The sequence below is a fragment of the Betta splendens genome, chromosome 2, assembly GCF_900634795.4.
Source record: "Betta splendens chromosome 2, fBetSpl5.4, whole genome shotgun sequence".
NCBI classification, from domain to species: Eukaryota; Metazoa; Chordata; class Actinopteri; order Anabantiformes; family Osphronemidae; genus Betta; species Betta splendens.
The window spans coordinates 11,269,968-11,294,214 of record NC_040882.2 but is presented as its reverse complement, the minus strand read 5'-3'; the positions used below and the strand labels follow the sequence as shown (position 1 = coordinate 11,294,214).

Sequence of the window (24,247 nt, the reverse complement as noted above, 5' to 3'; positions counted from 1 at the left end):
TGTATCCTAACCGTGCGGTGGCTCGTATCCATGGAGCCAATTAAAAAAAAAAAAAACAACAACAACAAAAAAGGTATGCGCTTCCGCACAGAGGTGTGGCGAGCAGCTTCGCTTGCGACACGCCCAGAAAACACAGCGTTTGCTGATGGGGAGTGAAAACAACATATTGACAGGGGCAGTGTGGACGATCTAAAGGGTTTTATGGGATGAAAATTTACAGAGACCTTACTGAGACATTAAAGTCTAATATTTTTTTGAATGAGAAGTATGATATGTCTCCTTTAAGTTAACACCTTTGAGACTGTTGCAACATTCAAGTCTTTGTTTAATAAAGTAAACATCATAACAGTACTTTTAGACACAACAAGTGATTGACTCTTTTCCTCACTCCCTCAGCAGATTGCAAATCCTATTCATTTTTCACACATCTAATATATCACTGCGCCCTAAGGGTCACTCACGCGCAAATTCTCCTCCCTTAGAGTGCAGCACACAAAAAACAAGAACACAATACACATGAACAAAATGCTAAATTAATTTAACCAAAGTTATAACATTACTTAAATCCTAACTTTAAGTATAACACTACAAACACAAGAACGATTACTTTACCCATAGGCCTTAGCGGTTCAGGACAGGAATAGCCCCCCTGGGCTACTACAACATGTAAAAGTGTTTTTCTCCATGTATAGAAAGCTCTTCAGCTTTGTCCTTCCCTGCATTGTTATCCTGTGGCTCAATTGCTTAAGTCCATGACTTTGGTGTGGGAGACCTGGGTTCAACTTTCGTCTAAGACATGTTAATGCTACAACAATAAAAGTATAAATATACATACAGTATATCCCAAAAAAATGACTTATATCATAATGCATCATCAATATTCAACTATATTATTGATGTTTTAAGAGATTTTCAGTTTTTCAAATATATGTGCTGCTGTGGTGGAAATTTCCTATAAAGAGGCAGATGAGAGAGTTGTCTTTTGTGAGATTTATTATAAAAATAAAGGAACATAAAAATAATGGGGAAAGCAAATCAAAGACATGGATATTGATCGTGCACATCAATAAACTAAAAACCAGCTGGGGAGATCAGTGCACACACCACGAAGGTGTGATGCAAAGAGCCCACGATCCTCAAGTTGCTTCTGCCTTTTAACCCCTTTCTCTGGCTCTGGTGGAATGTCTCTCTGCACCAATAGAATTGTTTGTGCCACTTTATCTCGCTGTGCATCATCGTGTCTTGTTATCCAAAGGTAGGAACACCAAGCTTCCAAGACAAGATGCATTCGCTTTAACAGCCTTGGGTCTGGTGGGGAGTCAGATAGGATGGAGCCAGAGTCCGGGTGTAAAAGACAAACATATATCATAAATTATTAGTCAGTCAAATGGAACATCAGATGTTTAGACTTGATGTACGACAGGGCGCAAGAGATTACTATTACAAGATTACTATTGTAATCAAAGAACTGGGACAACTTTCTTGTTCATTAGCCAATCAGAGCGTGGAGGCAAATTAAGGTCACAATATTTTACTTGTAAATGTAGCCGTGATTTGTCCATAATTTTAACGCCTCAAAGTAAGCATGGTATAGCCCCACTAAGTCTACAAGTACAAATCTGGTTACGCACGCACAGATAAGTTTACGCACGCACAAATCTAATGTGACCCTAATTTGACTTCATAGATGCTGTCATTCATATAGTTTCTGTTGCAGCTTCTAGAGGAAAACATTGTCACCTTTGTGAAAAAGGAGCTAAAGAAGATGAAAAAGGTTCTGAGTGTAGAATACCCAGAATGCTTAAAAAAATCTAAGGGAGGATGAGGAGCTGTTGGATGGTGAGGATGAAGAGCAGAGGAGCAGCAGCGATGCTTTTCTGAAGATCACAGTCAACCTTCTGGGGAAGATGAAGCAGGAGGAGCTGGCTGACTTTCTGCAGATCAGTAAGAGGATTTCTATAAACTTTTGCAATCAAACATTTATTAATATGCTTTATATTTTGTCCGTTTTAACATATTGCTTATCAATAGGATTTATTGTTTTATTTAGGAAGTCATGCTGCAGTTTGTCAGGCTCAACTTAAATCTCAGCTGAAGCAGACGTTCCAGTGTGTGTTTGAAGGCATAATTAAAGCAGGAAACCCAGTCCCTCTGAACCAGATCTACTCAGAGCTCTACATCACAGAGGGAGAGACTGGAGAGGTCAACATTGAACATGAGGTCAAACAGATTGAAACAGTGTCCAGGAAACAATACAAAGTAGAAACAACCATCAGACCAGAAGACATCTTTAAAGGCTCAGCTGGAAGAGACGGAGCCATCAGAATAGTGATGACAAAGGGAGTGGCTGGCATTGGGAAAACAGTCCTAACACAGAAGTTCACTCTGGACTGGGGTGAAGACAAAGCCAACCAGGAAATGCAGTTCACGTTTCCATTCACCTTCAGAGAGCTGAATGTGCTTAAAGAGCAAAAGTTCAGCTTGGTGGAACTTGTTCATCACTTCTCTACTGAAACCAAAGCAGCAGGAATCTGCAGGTTTGACCAGTTCCAGCTTGTTTTCATCTTGGACGGTCTGGATGAGTGTTGACTTCCTCTGGACTTCAACAAGACTAAAACCCTGACTGATGTCACAGAGTCCACCTCAGTGGATGTGCTGCTGACAAACCTGATCAGGGGGAACCTGCTTCCCTCTGCTCGCCTCTGGATCACCACACGACCTGCAGCAGCCAGTCAGATCCCTCCTCGGTGTGTTGCCATGGTGACAGAGGTCAGAGGGTTCACTGACCCACAGAAGGAGGAGTACTTCAGGAAGAGGTTCACAGATGAGCAGCAGGCCACAACAATCATCTCCCACATCAAGACGTCCCGAAGCCTCAACATCATGTGCCACATCCCAGTCTTCTGCTGGATCACTGCTACGGTTCTGGAGGATGTGATGAAAACCAGAGAGGGAGGAGAGCTGCCCAAGACCCTGACTGAGATGTACATCCACTTCCTGGTGGTTCAGACCAAAGTGAAGAACATCAAGTATGATGGAGGAGCTGAGACAGATCCACACTGGAGTCCAGAGAGCAAGATGATGATTGAGTCACTGGGAAAACTGGCTTTTGAGCAGCTGCAGAAAGGAAACCTGATCTTCTATGAGTCAGACCTGACAGAGTGTGGCATTGATATCAGAGCAGCCTCAGTTTACTCAGGAGTGTTCACACAGATCTTTAAGGAGGAGAGAGGACTGTACCAGGACAAGGTGTTCTGCTTCATCCATCTGAGTGTTCAGGAGTTTCTGGCCGCTCTTCATGTCCATCTGACCTTTATCAACTCTGGAGTAAACCTGCTGTCACAACAACAATCAACATCCTGGTGGTTTAAATGGATTGAAAACCAATCAACATTGTTCTATCAAAGTGCTGTGGACAAGGCCTTACAGAGTCCAAATGGACACTTGGATTTGCTCCTCCGTTTTCTCTTCGGACTTTCATTGGAATCTAATCAGAGTCTCCTACACAACCTAATGACAAAGACAGGAAGTAGCTCCCTGACCTATCAGAAAACAGTTCAGTACATCAAAGAGAAGATCTCAGAGCCTCTCCCTGCAGAGAAAAGCTTCAACCTCTTCCACTGTCTGAATGAAATGAATGATTGCTCTCTAGTCGAGGAGTTGCAACATTACCTGAGATCAGGACATCTCCTGTGGTGGAAATTTTCCATAAAGAAGTAGATGAGAGAGAGTTGTCCTTTTGTGCGATTTATTGAAATAATAAAGAAAATAAAAATAATGGGGAAAGCAAATAAAAAGCATGGATGTTGATCGTGCACATCAACAAACCAAAAAACCAGCTGGGGAGATCAGTGCACACACCACGAAGGTGTGATGCAAAGAGCCCACGATCCTCAAGTTGTCTCTGCCTTTTAACCCCTTTCTCTGGCTCTGGTGGAATGTCTCTCTGCAGCAATGGAATTGTTTGCGCCACCTTATCTCGCTGTGAGTGAGAATGTTTGCTTTCTCACTTCTGCATCGTCATGTCTTGTTATCCAAAGGAAGGAACACTGAGCTTCCAAGACAAGATGCATTTGCTTTAACAGCCTTGGGTCTGGTGGGGAGTCAGATAGGATGGAGCCAGAGTCCGGGTGTAAAAGACAAACATATATCAGAAATTATTAGTCAGTCAAATGGAGCATCAGATGTTTAGACTTGATGTACGTCAGGGCACAAGAGATTATTTGTTTGTGTAAGAATGTTCAGTATTGCACCTAACCAGCACATGACGAGTGTGTTGGATAAGAAACAGCACAAGGCAAAATTTTTCCATTACACTCCCCACAGATGAACTGTCTCCTGCACATTGGTCTGCGCTGGTCTTCATCTTACTGTCATCAGACGAAGATATTGATGTGTTTTACTTAAAGAAATATACTGCATCAGAGGAGGCTCTACTAAATTTGCTGCCAGTGGTTAAAGTTTCCAACAAAGCTCTGTATGTACTATGTGGACATTTGATGTGTTCTTTAGTAAACAATAGTCTGTTGTTTACACATGGGAGATAACAAAGTGACATTTGTTTTCTATTTAGATTGGGTTTGTGTAACCTGTCAGAGAGAAGCTGTGAAGCTCTGTCCTCAGTTGTCATTTCTCAGCCCTCTGGTCTGACAGAACTGGACCTGAGTAACAACAATCTGCAAGATTCAGGAGTGGAGAAATGGTCTGTCGGACTAAAGAGCCCTCATTGTAAACGGAAGAGTCTCAGGTCAGAACATTTCAGAATTGTTTGATTTGATAAATGTAGGAAATTAAATGTGGTTATTATAGAGAAGTGTTTTTTTTACAATACATGAGACCTTGTCATCTGACTAATGTCACGGCTTAGCAGGAGCGAACAGGAGTGAAGGACCCAAATGCAAAGCTCGGGAGACAGGACTCAAAACAAACAGGGTTAAATAGAATAAACCAAACAACAGGCAAAAACGTGGTCAAGCAGGCAGTAGTCAAAACCAGTAATCCAAACTTAGCAGAGGTACAGGCAGGGACAAAGCAAAAGCACGGTCAACAGACAGGCATAAGTCAAAAAAACATAAACTTAATGAGATTGCTGGAAGGCTAACAAACAGAGTGCTTGAACTAAACAATCTGGCAAAGCAAGGGGGTAAGTGCAGGAGTATAAGTAACTAACTAATGACTAATGGAGTGCAGGTGGTAAAATCATGACAGGCTGAACAGGCTGGAACTAAGCAGAACAGAACAAAACCGGAAGTGATACCAAAATAAAACAGGAAGTGTGACACATGACTGGGTAAGTAAACAGGAACTAAGGCAGACTGGAAACAACAGGAAATACCAAAATAAAACCGGAAACTAAGCACAACACAAGACCAAAAAGCTGGATCTATGACAACTAATTTGTGTAGTTCTTGTATTTGAGTCAAGATTAAAGGAATCAAAACCTAACCCTGAAAATCTGAAACATTTAAAAAATAACAGAAAGCAGCCTACACACTTAAAGCATAGATGAATGTACCTTAAATATTTTGTTTCTTTAAATGAAGATGAATATTTGCAGAAGAAGCTGAAGTGGTTGAATTTCAAATTGAGGAAATAAAAATGATTTGCTAATACTGAAGAAATGGTTAAATAAATAAATAAAGGTTAGCCAAATCTATTTTTGTTGAAATATAGCATAATGTTTCAAAATAGCCAAATAGTTTTGAGTGGAAGCGTTGGAGGAAGCATGTGCAGGTAATTGCTAAACAGTAATATAGTCTCATGAAAAGTAAAAAAAAAGTTGGCTTAAAAGTTTGGCTAAAAATATGGATTTATTTTGAAAGCATATGGAGGAAGTCTCAACAATAAAATTGTCTCATTAACTAACCATAATAAAAACAGTTGAAAGCAAAAATATTGTTTTTCTTAACTAAAGGTCTGGATTTGTGCTTTTATTTTGAAAGTGTATGGAGGAAGCGTGTGTGGGCAATTGCTAAATTATAAAATAGACTCATTACCTACTCATAAATACCCACCGTATTAACACCGTGTCCATTGTTGTCTCATCAGACTCAATAAATGTGAACTCACAGAGAAAAGCTGTGAAGCTCTGTCCTCAGTTCTCAGCTGAGTCCTCTAGTCTGATTGAACTGGACCTGAGCAACAACGACCTGCAGGATTCAGGAGTGGAGCTACTTTCTGATGGACTATAGAGTTGTCATTGTGAACTGGAGACTCTCAGGTCGGGTCAAATTTGTGTTTGATTGAATAATTGTAGAAAATTAGAAGAGCTTTATTATCAAATATTTTAACATTCAAGTATTTTTTACAGTTTGAGATCATTGTCTTTTTCTGACTGACTTATGTAGTTTTTGTACTTTAGGGTCAACACTAAAGGGCATGAAAATGTGACTCAAATATTAACTTGTTGTCTCATCAGAATGAGTAACTGTGGCCTCATAGGCAAAAGTTGTCAAACTCAATTCTTAGTTCTCAGCTCTCAGTCCTCTAGTCTGAGAGAACTGGACCTGAGTAACAACAACCTGCAGGATTCAGGAGTGAAGCTACTGTGTGATGGACTGAGGAGCCCTCACTGTAAACTGGAGACTCTTAGGTTAGAATTCACAATTTATCTTCCATCTAGCTTTTTCTCTTTGAGACTTTATTACTCTTTTTGTTGATTATGTCTAATATATTTAATCATTACTATAATAATAATACTATACTATACTATTTGTTTTATTATATTTAACACAACAATCAGAAACCCAACCCACTTGATTGTAAATTTTAATCTTACTCAATTTCACTTAACCTGTTCTTCCTATATTAAACAATGCATAATGGCTAATTTTCCAATCTTCATTTTATTTCTTCAATATAATCCAATGTATAATGAGCAAATAACAAAACTTACTGTACATGACATATTTGATTCATGTTGTTTTTATCTGTGTTACTCAGAAAAACCTTTACTTATTCAGTTAACCAGTTTAGTATGGGCCCCATGCCTGTTTTCTGTCATCTTCTGGAAGAAAAGTATACTGCATTTACTGTACATTCAAATAAATTTATCACTGCAACCACAAAGTCTAGTTGAATGCATCACAATATGGGAGACACTTGTGTGCTGTGATGACAAGGTTATAGCAATTCTTAAGGAAACAGTCAGATGAGGTCATGAGACGACTACAGTACTGTGGATGTGTAATGCTTTTATAGAAGCTAAAATAGCAATAGAATTGGTTGATATATTTAGTCAGAAGGGTGAGGGGGGGGGCTGAATCTCTGCCTAGCAACGACTGACTGTTATCAGTGAGGTCATTTTATTCATTAGAAGCTATGCAATTGACCTAGAAACACCAAACCAGGACTGACAGGACTCCAAGCTAGTGAGAGTCACCCAACACGTTTTATGGCCTAGGTGCAATAAAAAACATGACCAGATGGGGGACCAATAAATCACTTCAGACAAGCTCTGTGGGAGGGCTAGAAAGTCACAGAGTGATTGGCTTTCAGAATGTAGGAATAAAATTGGCGTTGGTTGACCAGTAATATGGACTTTATATGACAATATTTTAATGTTTATGTTGTTTATTTAGCTCGCAATTAGCATTTATCGTTCTTGGCCAGGTAGCATGCTTTGGTGCATGGCCTTGGATTGGATAGATTCTTAGCTTTCATGTGAGCCACAGATTAATAGGTTTGGGTCTAGGTCTTGTTTCTTATTGAGGCTGTGTTAGATACACGTAAAATACATTTATATAGCACTATAGCCCCGACTTTACTATTCAATTTAATGTTAAGCATGTCCTTTTGCCTTCACATTCAGTGAAGTTGTGATGCATTCAAACCACTGAAGATCATCATTCGAGCCTAGAAAGTCATCAAGAAACTCTGTGAAACTGAAACTATCACAACCAGTCCTTAATTGACTCGCTATTTTTGATCGAACTAGTTAAATTAGATTCCAGCCCGTTTCCTTTTTGGGCTGGTTTAAGTAGCGCTGACGCTTTGAAACACCTTGGAAAGTCCAGCCTGGCTGACTGTTACTTCGCTGAACCCGAGCCGTCATCATCACCGCGGGCGACGATTCCTGGCCCAGAGGCCGTGGCACCTGGACCAGAGAGGGCACGTCTACTCAACCGAACCGGTAACGGGAGACGCTGCACAGCGCTACAGCTCCAAACTAAGGCAAGACGAACATCTCTGATCCTCTGAGAATTCTGGTGTTTCTCAAAGCTCTGAAATTGAACATTCCAAATTGATTAGCTATCCTTAGATTCGAATTAGTTAGAGACAAATACTCTTTTCGCTTGATCAAAGCCATCACACACTCAGGTCTTGACCATTCTTTGGGTTTTCACTCATTGATTCATTCACTGTTCATCATTTCATTCTGATCGTTCTCTTCTTCTCCCCTCCTCCTCCTCTTTCTATTCTGTTTATTTGAGTATTTCCATATTATGTTATTCATATATCCAGTAGTGTTAGATTAATAAGACGTTAAAAGGAATCTGGTTTTGTGTGCATTGCTCTTCAGATTTAAGCAGAGGTCACTGAACCGCGAGAATTCACGGCATAAGAGACTGATTTGGTTTTATCACAAGAAAGTTGTTATTGTTTTTAATAACTGGTAACTTATTGAATTGACATCTGGCGTTGGCTAGATTGATACAAGCGTGGTTTCAGCTTTAAAACAAACCTGGTGCCCCAACTTCGAGGTATATTAATGTTTCTGCATTAATATCAAACTATTAATAATTTGAATCCGCTACATATAATTGGTGCCTCGTGTGAGGCGCTATTTCATACCTTTGCCTGTCTGAGAACGTTGTGAACCATAGGTCGGTTGAGTAGAATCAGTTGTTGGTGCATTTCTTGTTTGACTTTCGAAAAAGCTTGATCTGAAGCTTAGTTGGTTTACAATAAAACGAGTGTACACGGCCGTGCGCTGTGGAGTGTAGTTGTTTAAGTCCGCGCCGAGAGGGGCGCGCAGATAGTAAAGCGTTGCTGACGAAGTCAGAAATACGTAGAAGAGGAATATTGTTTTGATTGAAGTGTGTTTGCAAACATTGTTATAACTGAGCGTCGCCGTACGCTTGTGTGAAATTAAAGGCCTTGTTGGCGAGTTCCTTGGTTGCTACGTGTTCCAGAACTAAGGGCTGCGCCCTGGATTAAGTCGATTCTCTGCGTGTTCCAGTTAATTCACCTCTGATCCAGACCTTCCCTTTAGAGCAGCTGGATTAGCTACCCAGCTCCCGATAAACTGTTAAAACGAACTGTTTGACAGGGGAAGAGTGACGTTTATTGCGCATTATCTTGGTGATTCATACAGACTCCTTGTTGTTACTGAAAAAAAAACGGTTAAATAGTGAAAACGTTGAAGTTGCCCACTGTGCAATGTTGGCGAGTTCCTTGGTTGCTACGTGTTCCAGAACTAAGGGCTGCGCCCTGGATTAAGTCGATTCTCTGCGTGTTCCAGTTAATTCACCTCTGATCCAGACCTTCCCTTTAGAGCAGCTGGATTAGCTACCCAGCTCCCGATAAACTGTTAAAACGAACTGTTTGACAGGGGAAGAGTGACGTTTATTGCGCATTATCTTGGTGATTCATACAGACTCCTTGTTGTTACTGAAAAAAAAACGGTTAAATAGTGAAAACGTTGAAGTTGCCCACTGTGCAATGCCAAGTGGGAAATAAATGATCCGAAGTTGTTAAGACTTGGTACTGTTGAGTTCAAACGTTGAACTGTTGCTAGGCCTTGGAGCCCAAAGCGTGTAGCCGCCGTGCTAAACTTAAGTGTATGAACTAAGTGCTCTGACCCGCAGCCAGAGCGCAACTGACCTAAAACTTTACCTGCAGCGAGCGCCTTTCAAGGGGCGTGCCCAAAAGTTGTCGGTGCTGACGTCACCGTCTTACAGCGCCTCCCAGTCGAGAGCACCCTGTCGTCCTTAAACGGAATTAAAATCTGAGTGATTACTCTCTGCCTCCACCCAGTGGCCGATTTGGTTAACTGAGTCAGAAAGCAGGCATTCCAGCAGAGTAGGCCCCAGTGCATTTCATAGTTGGATTTAAATAGCCTTCATTGTTAATAAACGTTGTTTTTCTTATGACTAGTCACATTTAATCCTATTTACCCACCTTTGATTAAATCATACATTGTATGACTTTAATGAGTTCTCCTTTTTTTAAAGTTAAAATTAATTCATAGGTAACTGCTGATCTTTGAATATAGACTGCAAATACTTTGATATTGCAAACTATTATTGAATTTTTTTTTTTGAGTGGGCTAAATTACCTTTGCAATTTTTTTTTTTTGCTTATTCTATTTGATTGATTTTTACCTGTTATCTTTGATTGCCATATTGTGTATAGAACTTTTAGGAAAAAAAAAAAAACTTCCATAAAGAATTTAATTCCACTCCAGTTAAAGAAGCGTTTGAATTTAAATAACTGAACTTCTTCCACGGAAGAAGCATTAAATGAGCTGACCCAAGCTTTTATTCCTGGATACATGACAGAAATCCAGGGATCTACGGTGAAGGAACTTGACAACCTGTTAATAGACTTCACTGCTGACGCCCTAACCCAGTCCTTGAACGAAAAGGATAAGATAACAATGCTGGAACGGATGGCCATGATAATGTGCATCCAGTTAAAACAAACACACCTACTACTAGAGGAAGTAGGAAGGAACAACTAATCCAACACTTGCACCATCAATTGGTTGTTGCTAAAAACAAAACATGCGAAATGAAACGCCTCCAAGAAAAACATGAGAAAGAGTTAGCTAAGGTTAGAAAAGATCCTGATTATTCCTTTGAAATAGGGAAGACACACACTTCCCATGATGCCTCCTACCAACAAACAAAAAGGGAAGCAATCCCTCCCAAGAAGGAGGAGCCGCCACCTGCCGTGCTCCACTCCTACCTCCCACCTGAACCACTGAGAGCACAATACTCGCACAGAAGCTCCTCACCAGTGGTTGCAAACGCATTGCCTTCTTCCCCTCTAGGTCAAAACGCATCACAAAGACCTTCTATGAGAGATTTGGATAAGATAGCACGCAACATCAGTTGTCCTGGTGGTTCTCATGATACCACCGGCTACTTAAAGGACATCAGCTTTTACCTGCAAAGGTATCCACAGTCTACAACCTATGATAAGTTATATCTTATCAAATTAACCTCGAGTCGTGATGTTAGCAATTTCATTGAACGACAACCCAGCATAATCAGAGATGATTATGACCTGCTATGCGATGCTCTAGAGCGGGAATACAGTGATACTGTCTCCCAATCTGGACTAATTGCAGCTGTTGCTATCAAGCAAGCCCGACAGGAAGACCCACAGGCGTACTACCGACGCCTTCTTCGAGCCTACTTCGGCTCTAGAAATGAACCAGGAATGGAGGAAGACTTAAACTTCAAAACACTTTTTATCAAAAACCTCCATCTTGCTACTAGCAGTCATCTTGGCATTTTGGCCAATCCGCGCAACTCCACTAGCCAACACCTACGTGAACTGGCATCTTTGGGGTTCGCAAAACACAAGGAGATTCATCCAAAGAATCCTGAACCTAACGCTGTGTTTACCATTAACGCTAAGCATTTACCTCTAACACTAGAAGGAGCACATAACGGTGAATCGAAGAACACTGAGAAAAGCTCTAAGCCCCCTCTAACCCAAGACAGCCGGAAGCCATCGAGGTTTCCTAAGACAAAGTTACAGCAAGATTTATCCGGACCCTATGAGCCTGATAGAAGACCCAATTACGAAAGGCATGAAGGGAAATGTCCTCCCTCCGCTTCTTTTCAAACTCAACACCGCACTGACTTCAGGGGGAATAGATGGGACACGAGGGCAAGACCACACTCACACAACCACCGCCCTCGTGATCAGAGGGTTCCGGGTTCCTTCCAACGAAAACCTTTTAACCAGAATAGCAAACGCCATCGCTCTGATAACAATAACCCACGTCAGCCCACCGTCAACACCTCAGGCCTTGATGAACAGGACCTGGAGACACTTGAACAAATGGCCCAAGGCCTCAGAAAGAAAAGGAATGCAACAGCCGATGTCGTTGCGGTGAAGGCTGTAAAACTAAGCTCTTCACCTGATTTGATTAGGGAAGAAGCACCATACCTAGGCCCATCAGAACCCAAGCGGCATGACCACCCACTGAGCTTCTGACCCAGCGAGACACCTTCTTATGCACCCTGGCCAACCCCACTTTTCCTCAAAGAGTCCTCAAAGGCGTGAAGCTTGAAAGTCATCAGGTCGATGATGTAGCTCTTGCTCTTTGGGTAGACAAGTCCGCCATCAGCGCAGACCTATATGACTCTCTCTCACACACAAATCAAAACATCCTGTTTGTAACCAAAGCCAGTCGTTTCCCCATCGATCCTACTCCAAAGGTGGTGAAATCAGAGTCTGTGCACTCAAAATACAACGGAACAGGCGTGACCTGACAGACTCCTTTCTGGTCATACCTAATCCTCCACACTCCATCTATGTTGGTAGCGATCTGCTTGTCCGCATGGATGTCCAGGTAGATACCGTCAATAACATCTTTTGGTCGCTTACCGGTGTGAACACCTCTGCAACCATTGATGACCCAGATGGTCTGAAATCAGGACAAATCCAGAAGCATGTCAAGTAGCTACAGCACAACCAGTAGTGATACCAGCTCATACTAAATACAAGTCCATACGGATTACCATGAAACCCGGACAACACGTAAATCATTCCCAAGCATTCTTTCAACCTTCTAACTTGTTCTTTGCCCTAGGACTCAGCCTAGATGCCACTCATTTGTTGGAAGTACAAAACAGAGCTACAGTTATGACTCTGTTGGTGCAAAACGATGGGACAGAAGATGTCCTGATGTCCTCATGCGAAGCCCCACCCTTAACTCCCACCTGGAAGAACTTGACCAATGTGCTCTGTCAGTTGACGACTGCAGGTGCAAAGGTCTCTCTGTCCAAATGTCAATGGTGCAGGACCAAACAAAGTAAACTACGTAGGCCTCCTTGTAGGCCCCACCGGAGTGGAACCCCAAGTTAGTTGCGTACAGGGAGATCTCACATCAAAGCATCGGAAAACGTTTCGCAACTTCGCAGCTTCCTAGGTATGTGCAATTACTCCCGTCAGTTCATAGAAGACTATGCAGACCTAGCTAAACCTCTAACAGAGCTCCTTAAGAAGGAAACCCCTTTTGTCTGGGGTGTAAAACAGGAAAGAGCGATGCAAGCCCTGACAGCACTAAAGAATTCCACCTGCAGGTGGGGTTCTCAACACATTGCCTAAGTGCTGGTCTCTACCAAGCTCATGGCCAAGACAAACATGTGGTAGCCTACGCTAGCAAACACTGGCACCTCCAGAACTTAAGTATTCAGACTGTGAAAAAGCCCTTTTAGCTACAGTGTGGGCTATAAAACACTTCTCTAACTATTTGGGTGGACAGAAGATAATCATTGAAACGAACCCCCAACCTGTCTCTTTTCTGAACAGCCAGCGGATTAGAGAAGGCGTTGTGACAAACGCACGTGTGGCCGCCTGGTTAATGTCGTTGCAGAGTTTTAATGTGGAGGTGCGTTATGCTCAAAACCGTCTGTCCCCTCTGGGAATGGATCTTGCCGCATGTCAACGTTGCACCTCTGAACCCTTGACTGATGTGCCTCCAATCATCAACCCATTGGTTCCTGAACCTACGCGCCACCACTACTTTGATCAAAATGCGTGTTTAAATATGATCACTGCTTATGTGGCTGGTTGCTCATTCCATCACCAAACCCAAGTCCGTGCTGGGGTTGGTGTGGTGTGGACCAATGATGAGCCCAGTGATCCTCAGACCTTCCTCTTAGGTGCTCAGTCATCTCAATATGCAGAAATTGCAGGTATTGTAATCATGCTGCAACTAGCTGCTGAACATCAGATCCACCAGCTGGTCATATGCACTGACTCCAACTACACGCGTCTCAGCTTCGCATGCCACCTAGCATCGTGGAAGCGCAAGGACTTCACAAGCTCGAAGAGGAAACCAGTCAAACATAAAGAGCTCTTCATCGCTTGTGACCATTTGATTGACACCCAAGACATACAGGTGTACGGGAAGAAAGTTAAAGGCCACTCCCGTGTCCCAGGACTCGACAAACAACTCAATGACCAGGCTGATGCTTTAGCCAAACGTGGGGCCACCCCTTCGAGCCACAAGGCACCTCCCATCCTAATGCCCATAGCCTCTGTGCCATCACCCGGGCATGATCCGCTTTATCTAAACCGGTGATTCTGGCCTCTGCTGCCTCCACGCCGGATTTTATGTACAATGATCTACTGTCTCTCCAATCTTTGGATCCAGCTATCCAGGCTGTGATCCTCTTCCTGACCGATCCTTTAGCTCACCCTATCTCGGATGATGACCTTGATTCTATCCCTGAATTGAAACCTCTTTACCGGGTACGCGAACACCTGCTGGTTATCAAGGGCCTGCTCATGTATGTCTCCAAGGCCCTCACTCCGCCTCTGCTTGTGGTGCCTTGTAGCCACAGGGGGGTGATGATAATGCAGGCCCGTGACACTCCATGTGCCGGACACAGAGGAGTCAAAGCTACATGTAGCATACTCCAACAGGTGGCATACTGGCCACACATGAAGAAAGATGTAGTAGACAATATCAAAGGCTGCTTAGTTTGCTGTCAGTTCCAACCAGCAAACCCAATCCACAGAGCCCCTCTACAACGAAGAGGCATCTCCTTTCCCTGGTCAGATCTTCAAATTGTCTGGGTTGGACCACTCACCAGATCTACCAGAGGTAACAAATACTTCCTCACAGTGACATGTGCATTCACCGAGTGGGTTGAGTGCTTACCAGCCCCTAACAATACGGCACAGACAACTGCCTGCTTGCTCATGAATCATGTCTTCTCACGGTTTGGCTTGCCGACCTCTGTCAACTCAGACAGAGGAACACACTTCACAGCAGAAGTAACACAACAGCTATGGCAGACTTTAGGCGTGAAAGCCAACCTCCGTCACCACCCTCGAGCCTCAGGCCAGGTGGAACAAGCCAATCGGACTGTTGTTGAAATCCTCAAGAAATATGTAGCTACCAATCACAAAGACTGGGATGTCAAACTGCCATTGGTCTTGATGGCCATCAGAGCCACACCTCATGAATCCACGGGGGTCTCCCCTTTTGAGATGATGACAGGCAGACAAATGACACTGCCTTTACACTTGCTCTACCAGCCAGGAGAGGCTGGCCTCATAACCTCATACACTACACATCAATATATAGAGGATCTGAACAAACACCTCAAAGCAACATTTGCTTTTGCCCAAAAACACCTGGAGAAAAGTGTAGAAGGGCGCAAAGCCTACTATGACCAAAAAGCTTCCCACCAAGAGTTCCAAGTGGGGGACAAGGTGTGGTACTACATCTTTACCCAGCCAACACAGGAAAAGAATAAAGGTACAGGGAAACTCAGTTGGAAACTCCTGCCCCACTGGTCAGGCCCATACCTGATCACAGACAAACTGTCCCCTGTGACCTACCAGATAAAAGTCACTAAAGGTCAGAAGGAACCTACGCTCAAATGGGTTCACCGAAACCAAATCAAGCTACACAAACTCTCCATGAGACTTGTAAAGCACCGATCTGAATCCAACTAATAGCGCAAAACCTAGCACAAGGAACATCCACAAAGAGTGGAGTCCTCACATGTGCTGTGGTCATCGGTTCAATCAGGACCTTCCCAATATAGCAATCATTGAACCTAAACCCGGCTTGTTCGTTTGCTCTTATAAAATGCTTACCCATGAGGGACCAACAAAGATTCCCTAAGACAGTGAATCATAAAGTACTAATTATACTGACCAATGCCGTGCCATAAACTAAGTCTAATTAAAGTGTCTCTCTCTTCCCAGGATGTTGTGGCCACTCATCTTAACGCTAGAGTCTCTACGGGCGGGTACAACCTGAAATCGTCTAGCCCCTAGGATCTCTGTTCAGCCTGGGGGTATCATCAGTTAATGCCATAAATATGGCCACAGTGAAACGACACATTTCAGAGTTACAGAACGAAATCCCTGAGATACAGACTAAGATGGAGCAACAACAGAGACAATTGCAAACAATTGGCAAAACCGTTCGGGAGACTTTCCTAGTACTCAACACCCAGAACAACGCCCTGATGAAAACTATAGCCGCAGTTAACACTTTGTTGTCGGCCGTGCAAGGAGACTACGCCCATGTGCAAATTACGAGTATGCTGATGTCGGACCTCATACGAGATGTAGGATAATCAATAGACAGTTTAGCCATAGGTAGAATCCCGCCTTATCTCATTCCTCTCTCCCTAGTCCAGGACATCTTGGCCGCAGCTACAAAGGACTTAGTCACACCCCTCCAGGCACATTTGGCTTACACTTTGGGCAGTGCAGTACCCATACATGTTAACCCTGAAGCTAGAGAGCTAGCGTTTCTTGTCAATCTTCCAATAATCTCCCCACAGAACATCTATAGACTGAAAGATGTAGTAAACTTAGGAACTTGGCAGGGGGAGATACACGTGAAGATCAACACCCCTCCTGTTGTAGCCTACCATGATAATAATCCTGAGTTATACCTGACCCCTAACTTACGGATGTGTTCCCTAACTAAAGATATCCACTACTTGTGCCCCAGTAAACCGTTTGTTAGAGACAATACTGCAGGCATCTGTGGTCTTCATGCCATGACTAAAGACTCACAGTGCCCCGCTACGGTAACTCCCCGTCGCCAGGTAACCACTACTCAAGCAGAGATAGTGGGCAACAGATGGCTGTTAAACACTCCAAAGAGCTTTGCCACCTTAACCTATGACCAACACGATACTTCCTCTCGTATCGAATTGCCCAGCCAAACTCTATAGGTAGATGTACCGGTATAAGACCAGTCATTGATGATATGATAAAAGCAGGCATTATTATAGAATCCCCAGATGCTCAGTGTAACACTCCGATTTTTCCTGTTAAGAAAGCAGAATCAGGGGCATGGAGAATGGTTCAAGATCTAAGAGCAGTGAACCAAGCAGTTGAGAGCCGTGCTCCGTGTGTGCCCGATCCCCACACATTACTTAATTAGCTAAAACCAGATAAGCAATGGTTCACAGTTGTGGATCTGAGCAATGCATTCTTTTCCATACCATTAGCTAAAGAATCACAGGGATGGTTTGGGTTCACTTATCAGGGAAAGAAATACACCTACACCAGGTTACCACAGGGATATTGTGACAGCCCAACCATCTTTTCTACAGAAATACAGAATTGTCTTTCAGACTTTGAAATGCCAGGCCATAGTCAGTTATTAGTTTACGTGGATGACATTTTAATTGCTTCTGATACTAAGCAAAACAACGAGATTGCTGCACTTGCATTATTCCGTCATTTAGCAAAGACGGGAAACAAAGCTTCGCTTTCAAAGTTGCAGTGGGTCAAACAGACAGTGACCTTTTTAGGACATGAACTGTCACCTTGCGGTCGCAGCTTGACGGTCGTCAGAAAAGCGTCTATTTTAAATGCTCCTAAACCGCAAACGAAACAGCAGATGATGCAGTTTCTAGGGTTATGCAACTACTGCAGATTATGGTTGCCGAGCTATGCACAAATAACACAACCGTTGTTAGATGTGATCTACTCCCAACCCATGTCCATGAAACAGAATATAGAGTGGACTTCAGAAGCTGAAGAAGCTTTCACTTCACTGAAACAAGCTCTTACTGGTGCTACAGTATTGAGTTTACCAGACTATTCAAAACCGTTTGTTCAAACAGTTGATCGTAAAGGCCATTTCATGACTTCTATGTTGGCCCAACAAACAGGAGGCCGCTACAAGCCTGTAGCTTACTATTCCAAGCGTTTAGACACTGTTGCATGCGCTTTACCATCCTGTGTACGAGCAGTGTGTACAGCTGCCCTTGCAGTGCACTGCTCAGCGGAAGTGGTGTTGTTTCACACCCTCGAGCTGCTAGTACCACACGCTGTAGACATGCTGTTGACGCAGACCAAGATGTCCTTCCTGTCACCTGCACGACACCTTTCGATTTTGTCAACACTTATGTCACAGTCGCATATCACCATCAAGCGGTGTAACACACTAAACCCTTCTACACTAATTCCAACACAAGAGGAAGGGGAACAACACAGCTGCGCAGAAACCACTGAACAGCAGTGTAAACCACGGGCAGACCTGAGAGACACAGCTTTGACATCGGGTGAGGTCTGGTTCGTTGATGGTTCGTGTTCACGGACATCTACTGGACAGACTTAGACAGGTTTCTCAGTCGTGACCCAAGAAAGTGTGATTCGCGCAGGAAAGCTTCCGTCACATTTTTCAGCTCAAGCTGCTGAGATAGTAGCTTTGACTGAAGCATGCAAAGCAGGCCGAGATGTTGATGTAACAATTTATACTGACAGCCAATATGCATTTTCCACACTCCACTATTTCGCAGCTCAATGGGCCCGTAGAGGGATGACGACCTCTACTGGCAAGCCAGTGGAGCATGCGGATTTGTTGAAAGACTTGCTACAAGCCGTGTTATTACCTAAGTCTATTGCTGTGTGCAAATGCGCTGCACACACCAAATGGAAAGACCCTGTTTCACAGGGCAATGCTTTTGCTGACAAGATAGCTAAAGAGGCTGCGGAAGGCAAACATGGTGTTTTGACCTTAACGGCTATTTCACAAAGTCCTTGTGGTGGAAATTTTCCATAAAGAAGTAGATGAGAGAGTTGTCCTTTTGTGCGATTTATTGAAATAATAAAGAAAGGATAAAATAAAAATAATGGGGAAAGCAAATCAAAAAAAAAGAAAACCAGCTGGGGAGATCAGTGCACACACCACGAAGGTGTGATGCAAAGAGCCCACGATCCTCAAGTTGCTTCTGCCTTTTAACCTTTTTCCCTGGACCTGGTGGAATCTCCTTATCACACTGTGGGTGAAGTTGTTCATATTACACAGGGAATACACAAGGCTACAGCCTTGGGTCTGGTGAGGCATCAGACAGAAAGGAGCCAGAGCCAAGGGTTAAAAGGCAGTCTCAGGCCATGAACCATCGGTCACCTTGAGAGGGAGATAGATTGTCTGTCTGAGAATGTTCAGTTCTGGGTCTAATCAACAAGTACAGAATGCATGGTCACTATACAGAGTCAGAAATGAACACAAAAGCATTAAAGTACAATTTTTCCATTACATTTCCCCCCTTTTGATTACCCATTAATCAAACATTAAAAGAAAAAAATTGTCAATCGTGGCATTCATTCTATAGTAATAATGAGTGAATCGGTGTCCGGATTCCTGAATGTAGTGCATTGTGTCATTTGGTACGAAAGCGCCGCTGATATCGCGCGCATGATGAGACCCCTAATTAGAGGAATAACACAACAACCAAGCAACATGATCACGGCCATGAAGATGATAAGCGAGACTATTGCCGACATAAAAACTGATTTCCATTTTCCAAAAGTTTGGTCTAGCCAGCGCCAAGGGGACGGATCTATGCCGGAGTTTCTCTAAGACTCTCAAGGCCCTCGATAGCCTTTGTCACAGTACCATTAGAATCAGTGTTGTTGGGGATAAAAGTACAGCACGCTTCTCCAAACATAACGCAGACACCTCCTTTCTCCGCTAGCAACATGTCCAGGGCCATTCTATTCTGCCAAGTCATCTGAGACGTGGGAGCCAGCTGCCCAGACATGCCTCTCATACCGCCCGCAGTTTTGTTGATGAAACGCTGTTGATTGTAATAAAGGTAGTTGATCCAGGCCGAATTCTTGTTAACCTCTATTATGGGGCCCATAAAGGGTATAGCACTCGTCCACCCCACCGCATGCTCGTTGCGAGCCTTAAACTCCTCCGGCACCCCTCGTGGTACGCCTATTGCATCTATGTAAAGGTCAGGATCCAAGGAACCTCCTGGAGCCCTGCGCCTGATGCGTGAGTGTTTTTGTGGAGCTGAGGACAAAAGGTGTATTCCCCCTGTGAGGAACACTACCTGAGTACAGGTGCCGGTCCAATTGGTTGGTAAGGTGGCCCTGGGGTGATCCCCACAGAGCCACCACATGTCGGACAAGGGCTTCCTTTGCTGGACAAAGTCGGGTTAGGATGGGGCAACGTGTGAGACATTATTGATCCTATATGTATATGAGGGTAAAGGGGCAGCATCGGTGTGAGTTGGAATCGCAAACCGGATTACATGGTCTTCAGGGTTAAGCCCGTGTGCGTTGGAGACGTCCCACGTCAGGTGACAATTGGGAAAGTGGCCTACATCTATTCCTCCGTCGAGGCTGGAGGTGAGCATTCAAACTGACATGTGGTACACACCGTGTAATACAAGGGAGCCGCGGGCTCCTTTTTCGTTACCTTGATGTCGGCCACCTCTACTTTCTTATGTGTGACGGGACTGTACATCTCCATACCCTTGCCCAGATTGTGCAAGGCGCGCATTTTGCAAGACGGATCACATCTTGGAATGCTGGGGTCCGCAGTGTACAGTATCTACACCCGGTGTCTTTATTGTGCAGTTGTCGCTCGTTGTAACACTCACTGCTGTTAAAGGGAGTGGGCACAGCCATGAGATCGGGTCTGGCGACAGCACATGCTACACATGAATTGTTTGTGAGGGTTTTAGAAGTGTACTTGAGGTACGCTAACCATAAGTTCCCTGTGGGGTTCTGATTTACGTAGTTTTGGGCAAGCTGCCAGGCTTTAGGGTCCTTAATGTCGCGTTTGGATCTATAGTGAACAAATGTGTGAGTTCTCCAGAAGTACGGGAAGGTCACACATGTCACCGCAATGGTTGATATGACAATCATTTTTATCGTGTTTCGTTTGGTGAATGTCATTTTGTGTCAGTGGAAGATAAAAATTTGTGTGTAAGTGTGAATCAAGTGAAAGCATAAAATGCTTTGTTTAAGAATAGTGGATGAAATCACAGAGAGGTATACATGTAAATCAATCACATAATTTAGAGCAAATATTAAAGTAACATATCAAAAACAACAGGGTCACAATCAATGTCTTCTTCCTGTTGAACAGTAGCGTTAGATTTCCAACCTGTGTGTTGAAGTATTGACAGTTCGTTGGGGTTCTTCAGGTTGTGATCAGCTGATCACAGGGACACCTGGGATTCGTTATCACCTCCAGGTTTCCTCCCAATGTCGTCTGAGTCACTGTCACTCCCGTGATGTGAAGAGTCTACAGGTCGTCCAGCGTCGGCAACTCAAGGCTGCTCGTGTGTGTGTTTTCTCAGGAGCGTGTGTGTAGATGTATGGTCTGATAGTGTGATTCACCGGCGCAGCTTCAGGCGGCGCTTGGCTCACACCTTTAGCTGAACAGTCAACGCAGCCTCGCCTCAGTGCGTGTGTGAGCACAGCGAGGGTCGTCCTTCTCAGTTCTTTTCGTCAGTGGTGGTTTTCTCGTGTGGTGTAGATGTAGATGGAGGGTCGTCTGTCGGATCCGGGACCTTCCTGCAGTGGCTGGAGTGGATCCAAGTCGCTCTTTCTGCGATCTTCACAGCCGTGTTGGTCGTCAGAAGGACTTGGAAGGGACCTTGCCACCGTTTTGAGTTCCAGTGCTTCCTGCGAAGCTCCTTAATGATCACCCAGTCTCCTGGTTGAATGATGTGCAGTGGTTCTGTCGCCTGTTTGGGCAGAGCCGCTTTCACCTGTTTGGAGATTTGGGACAGAACAGAGGATAAGTTCTTACAGTACTGTAGCATTGCGTCTTCGCACATTTCAGTAGGTGGTAAAATCCTAGTCTCGGTCTCAGGGTGGAGTCCCATCATAGGAGGTCTACCAAATAGGATCTCATACGGGCTGAGGTTTGTTCTCATCCTTCTCCTCATTCTCATGTATGAGAGCACAATGGGAAGAGCCTGAGTCCACTTGAGACCAGTCTCTGAGCAGCATTTAGCCAGTTTGTTTTTCAAAGTGCCATTCTCTCTCTCTACCGCCCCTCCGCTTTGGGGGTGGTAAGAGCAGTGCTTTCTGATGTCGATGTTCAGAAACTTTCCCACTTCCTCTAGGGCTTGGTTTGCAAAGTGTGAGCCATTGTCACTGCTGATTTTAGATGGAATCCCCCATCTGGGAATTATTTCTGTCAGCAAGGCTTTGGTAACTGCATGGCTGTTAGCATGTTTAGCTGGGAAGGCCTCCACCCATTTTGACCACATATCAACAATCACTAAACAATACTTTTTACCTTCTGCTGGCGTTAGTTCGATGAAGTCCAGCATTAAATGGTCAAACGCCTGTTCCGGTGGTGGGTGAGCTGCCAGTGGTTTGGCAGTCGTCTTACCTGGGTTGTGTTGGGCGCATGTCATACATGCTTCACAGTATTTTTGTGCATAAATTGAAAATCCCTTAGTGTACCAATGTTTTGTGAGATCATCTAACATTCCCCCCTTTGATACATGGTCTAATCCATGTGTCAACTTCGCGAAATGAGGGAAAAAGTGTTTAGGTAGGCAAGGTTTGCCGTCGGGCCCATACCAAACGCCATGGCTACTGGTGGCGCCATTCGTCATCCAGAGCTTGCGTTCCTGTGGGGTAGAGAATGTCTGAAGATCAGGCAGAGCAGAGGGAGGAGAGGGAGGTTGGGTAGAGGTGGAGGATAAGAGGCAGGGAACAAAGGGAAGGGGAAGTCGGGCAGCTGCCTTTGCAGCAGCATCAGCGCGTGCGTTTCCAGCAGAGATGGGATCAGCGCCCCCAGTGTGTGCAGGGCACTTACATACAGCAATTGCAGCTGGTAACAGAATTGCGTCGAGCAGATCAGCAACCTTATCATGATGCAAGATAGGTTTGCCATCAGATTTTAAAAACTTTCTGTGTTTCCACAGAGCACCAGAGTCGTGTGTGACGCCAAAAGCGTATCTGGAGTCTGTATAGATAGTAACAGACTTCCCTTCAGCCAATTTACAGGCTTTGGTCAGTGCAATCAACTCCGCAGCCTGAGCAGAGTAATGTCCTGGCAAATGGCCAGACTGTAAAACAGTATGAGAGGTGCAGACTGCATATCCAACCTGACAGTGGCCCGAAGCAGGGTCTCTAGAGGCGGAGCCATCAACAAAAAAAAACGAGGTCACAGTTAGGAATTGGCACCTCCGATAGATCTGGGCGCGGAGTGCAAACCTGGTTCCAGACCGAAACACAGTTGTGAGGCTCACCATCGTCAGGGCCTGGAAACAAAGTGGCTGGGTTAAGCACATTGCACCTTTTGACAGTGATGTTTGGCATTTCCAGTAGGATGGTGTTGTATCTAAGCCATCGGGCTGTAGAAAGATGTGATGTTTTTTGTTCCAAAAGGATCAAAGACACGGCATGAGGAACCAGCAGGGTGACATCAGAATAGCCAACAATGTCACGTGATGCCAACACGGCTTTCTCTGCCGCAGCCACTGCTCGGAGGCATCGTGGGAGCCCCGCAGCGACTGGGTCAAGCTTAGCAGAGAAATAGGCTACAGGGCGTGGACGCCCTCCTTGATCCTGTAGAAGGACAGAGGTCATACAACCTGATTTCTCATCCACTGTTTGGGTGAAAGGTCGCGTAGGGTCAGGCAGACCCAAAGTAGGAGCTGACTGAAGAGCTAGTTTGAGGTCGGTGAACGCCTGTTCAGCCTCAGACGTCCACATGAGGCGGGTGGTGGATGCAGAAGACGTCTGCATCAGAGCTCTAAGCGGAGCCTCCAAGACGGCGCAGTTAGGAATGAAATTCCTGCAATAAGAGCACATACCTAAAAAGGACATAAGCTGTTTGTATGTGCACGGTTTAGGCAGGTTCTGAATAGCTTCAGCTCTTTTAGGTGAAATGGATTTTCCTTCAGCGGTGATGATGTGACCTAGGAAGGTAACTTCAGTCTGAACAAACTGTAATTTAGACAGACTTGCTTTGTGGCCTGCAGCATGCAGGTGTTTCAGCAGCTTGATCGTGTCTGCTGCGCAAGTTTCCTGATCCTCACTGCAGATCATCAAGTCGTCAACGTACTGCAGCAGGGCGGTGCCTGGAGACAAGACAAGATCATCCAGGCTGTCTTTCAGTGCCATATTTTAGATTGTAGGGCTTTCTGAATACCCCTGGCACAGTCTGGTAAAGGTGTATGACTTTCCGTTGAATTCAAAAGCAAACCAGAATTGACTGTCTTTGTGGACGGGCACGCTGAAAAAAGCATTGGCCAAATCAATTACTGAAAAAAATTTAGCCTTGGGCGGAACCTGAGAAAGAATGGTG

General features: G+C 44.3%; 1 protein-coding gene and 1 pseudogene across 1 annotated transcript; one reads left to right on the top strand and one right to left on the bottom strand.

Moving 5' to 3' along the window:
- The first annotated feature begins 752 nt into the window (after positions 1–752).
- Positions 753–12,174, top strand: LOC114866595 (NLR family CARD domain-containing protein 3-like; annotated as a pseudogene).
- Positions 12,175–21,084: 8,910 nt separating this feature from the next.
- Positions 21,085–22,385, bottom strand: LOC129603833 (uncharacterized protein K02A2.6-like). Its single transcript, XM_055507073.1, has one exon. It carries the CDS (start codon positions 22,341–22,343, stop codon positions 21,411–21,413), a length of 933 nt encoding a protein of 310 aa, XP_055363048.1. The 5' UTR covers positions 22,344–22,385; the 3' UTR covers positions 21,085–21,410.
- Positions 22,386–24,247: the final 1,862 nt, after the last annotated feature.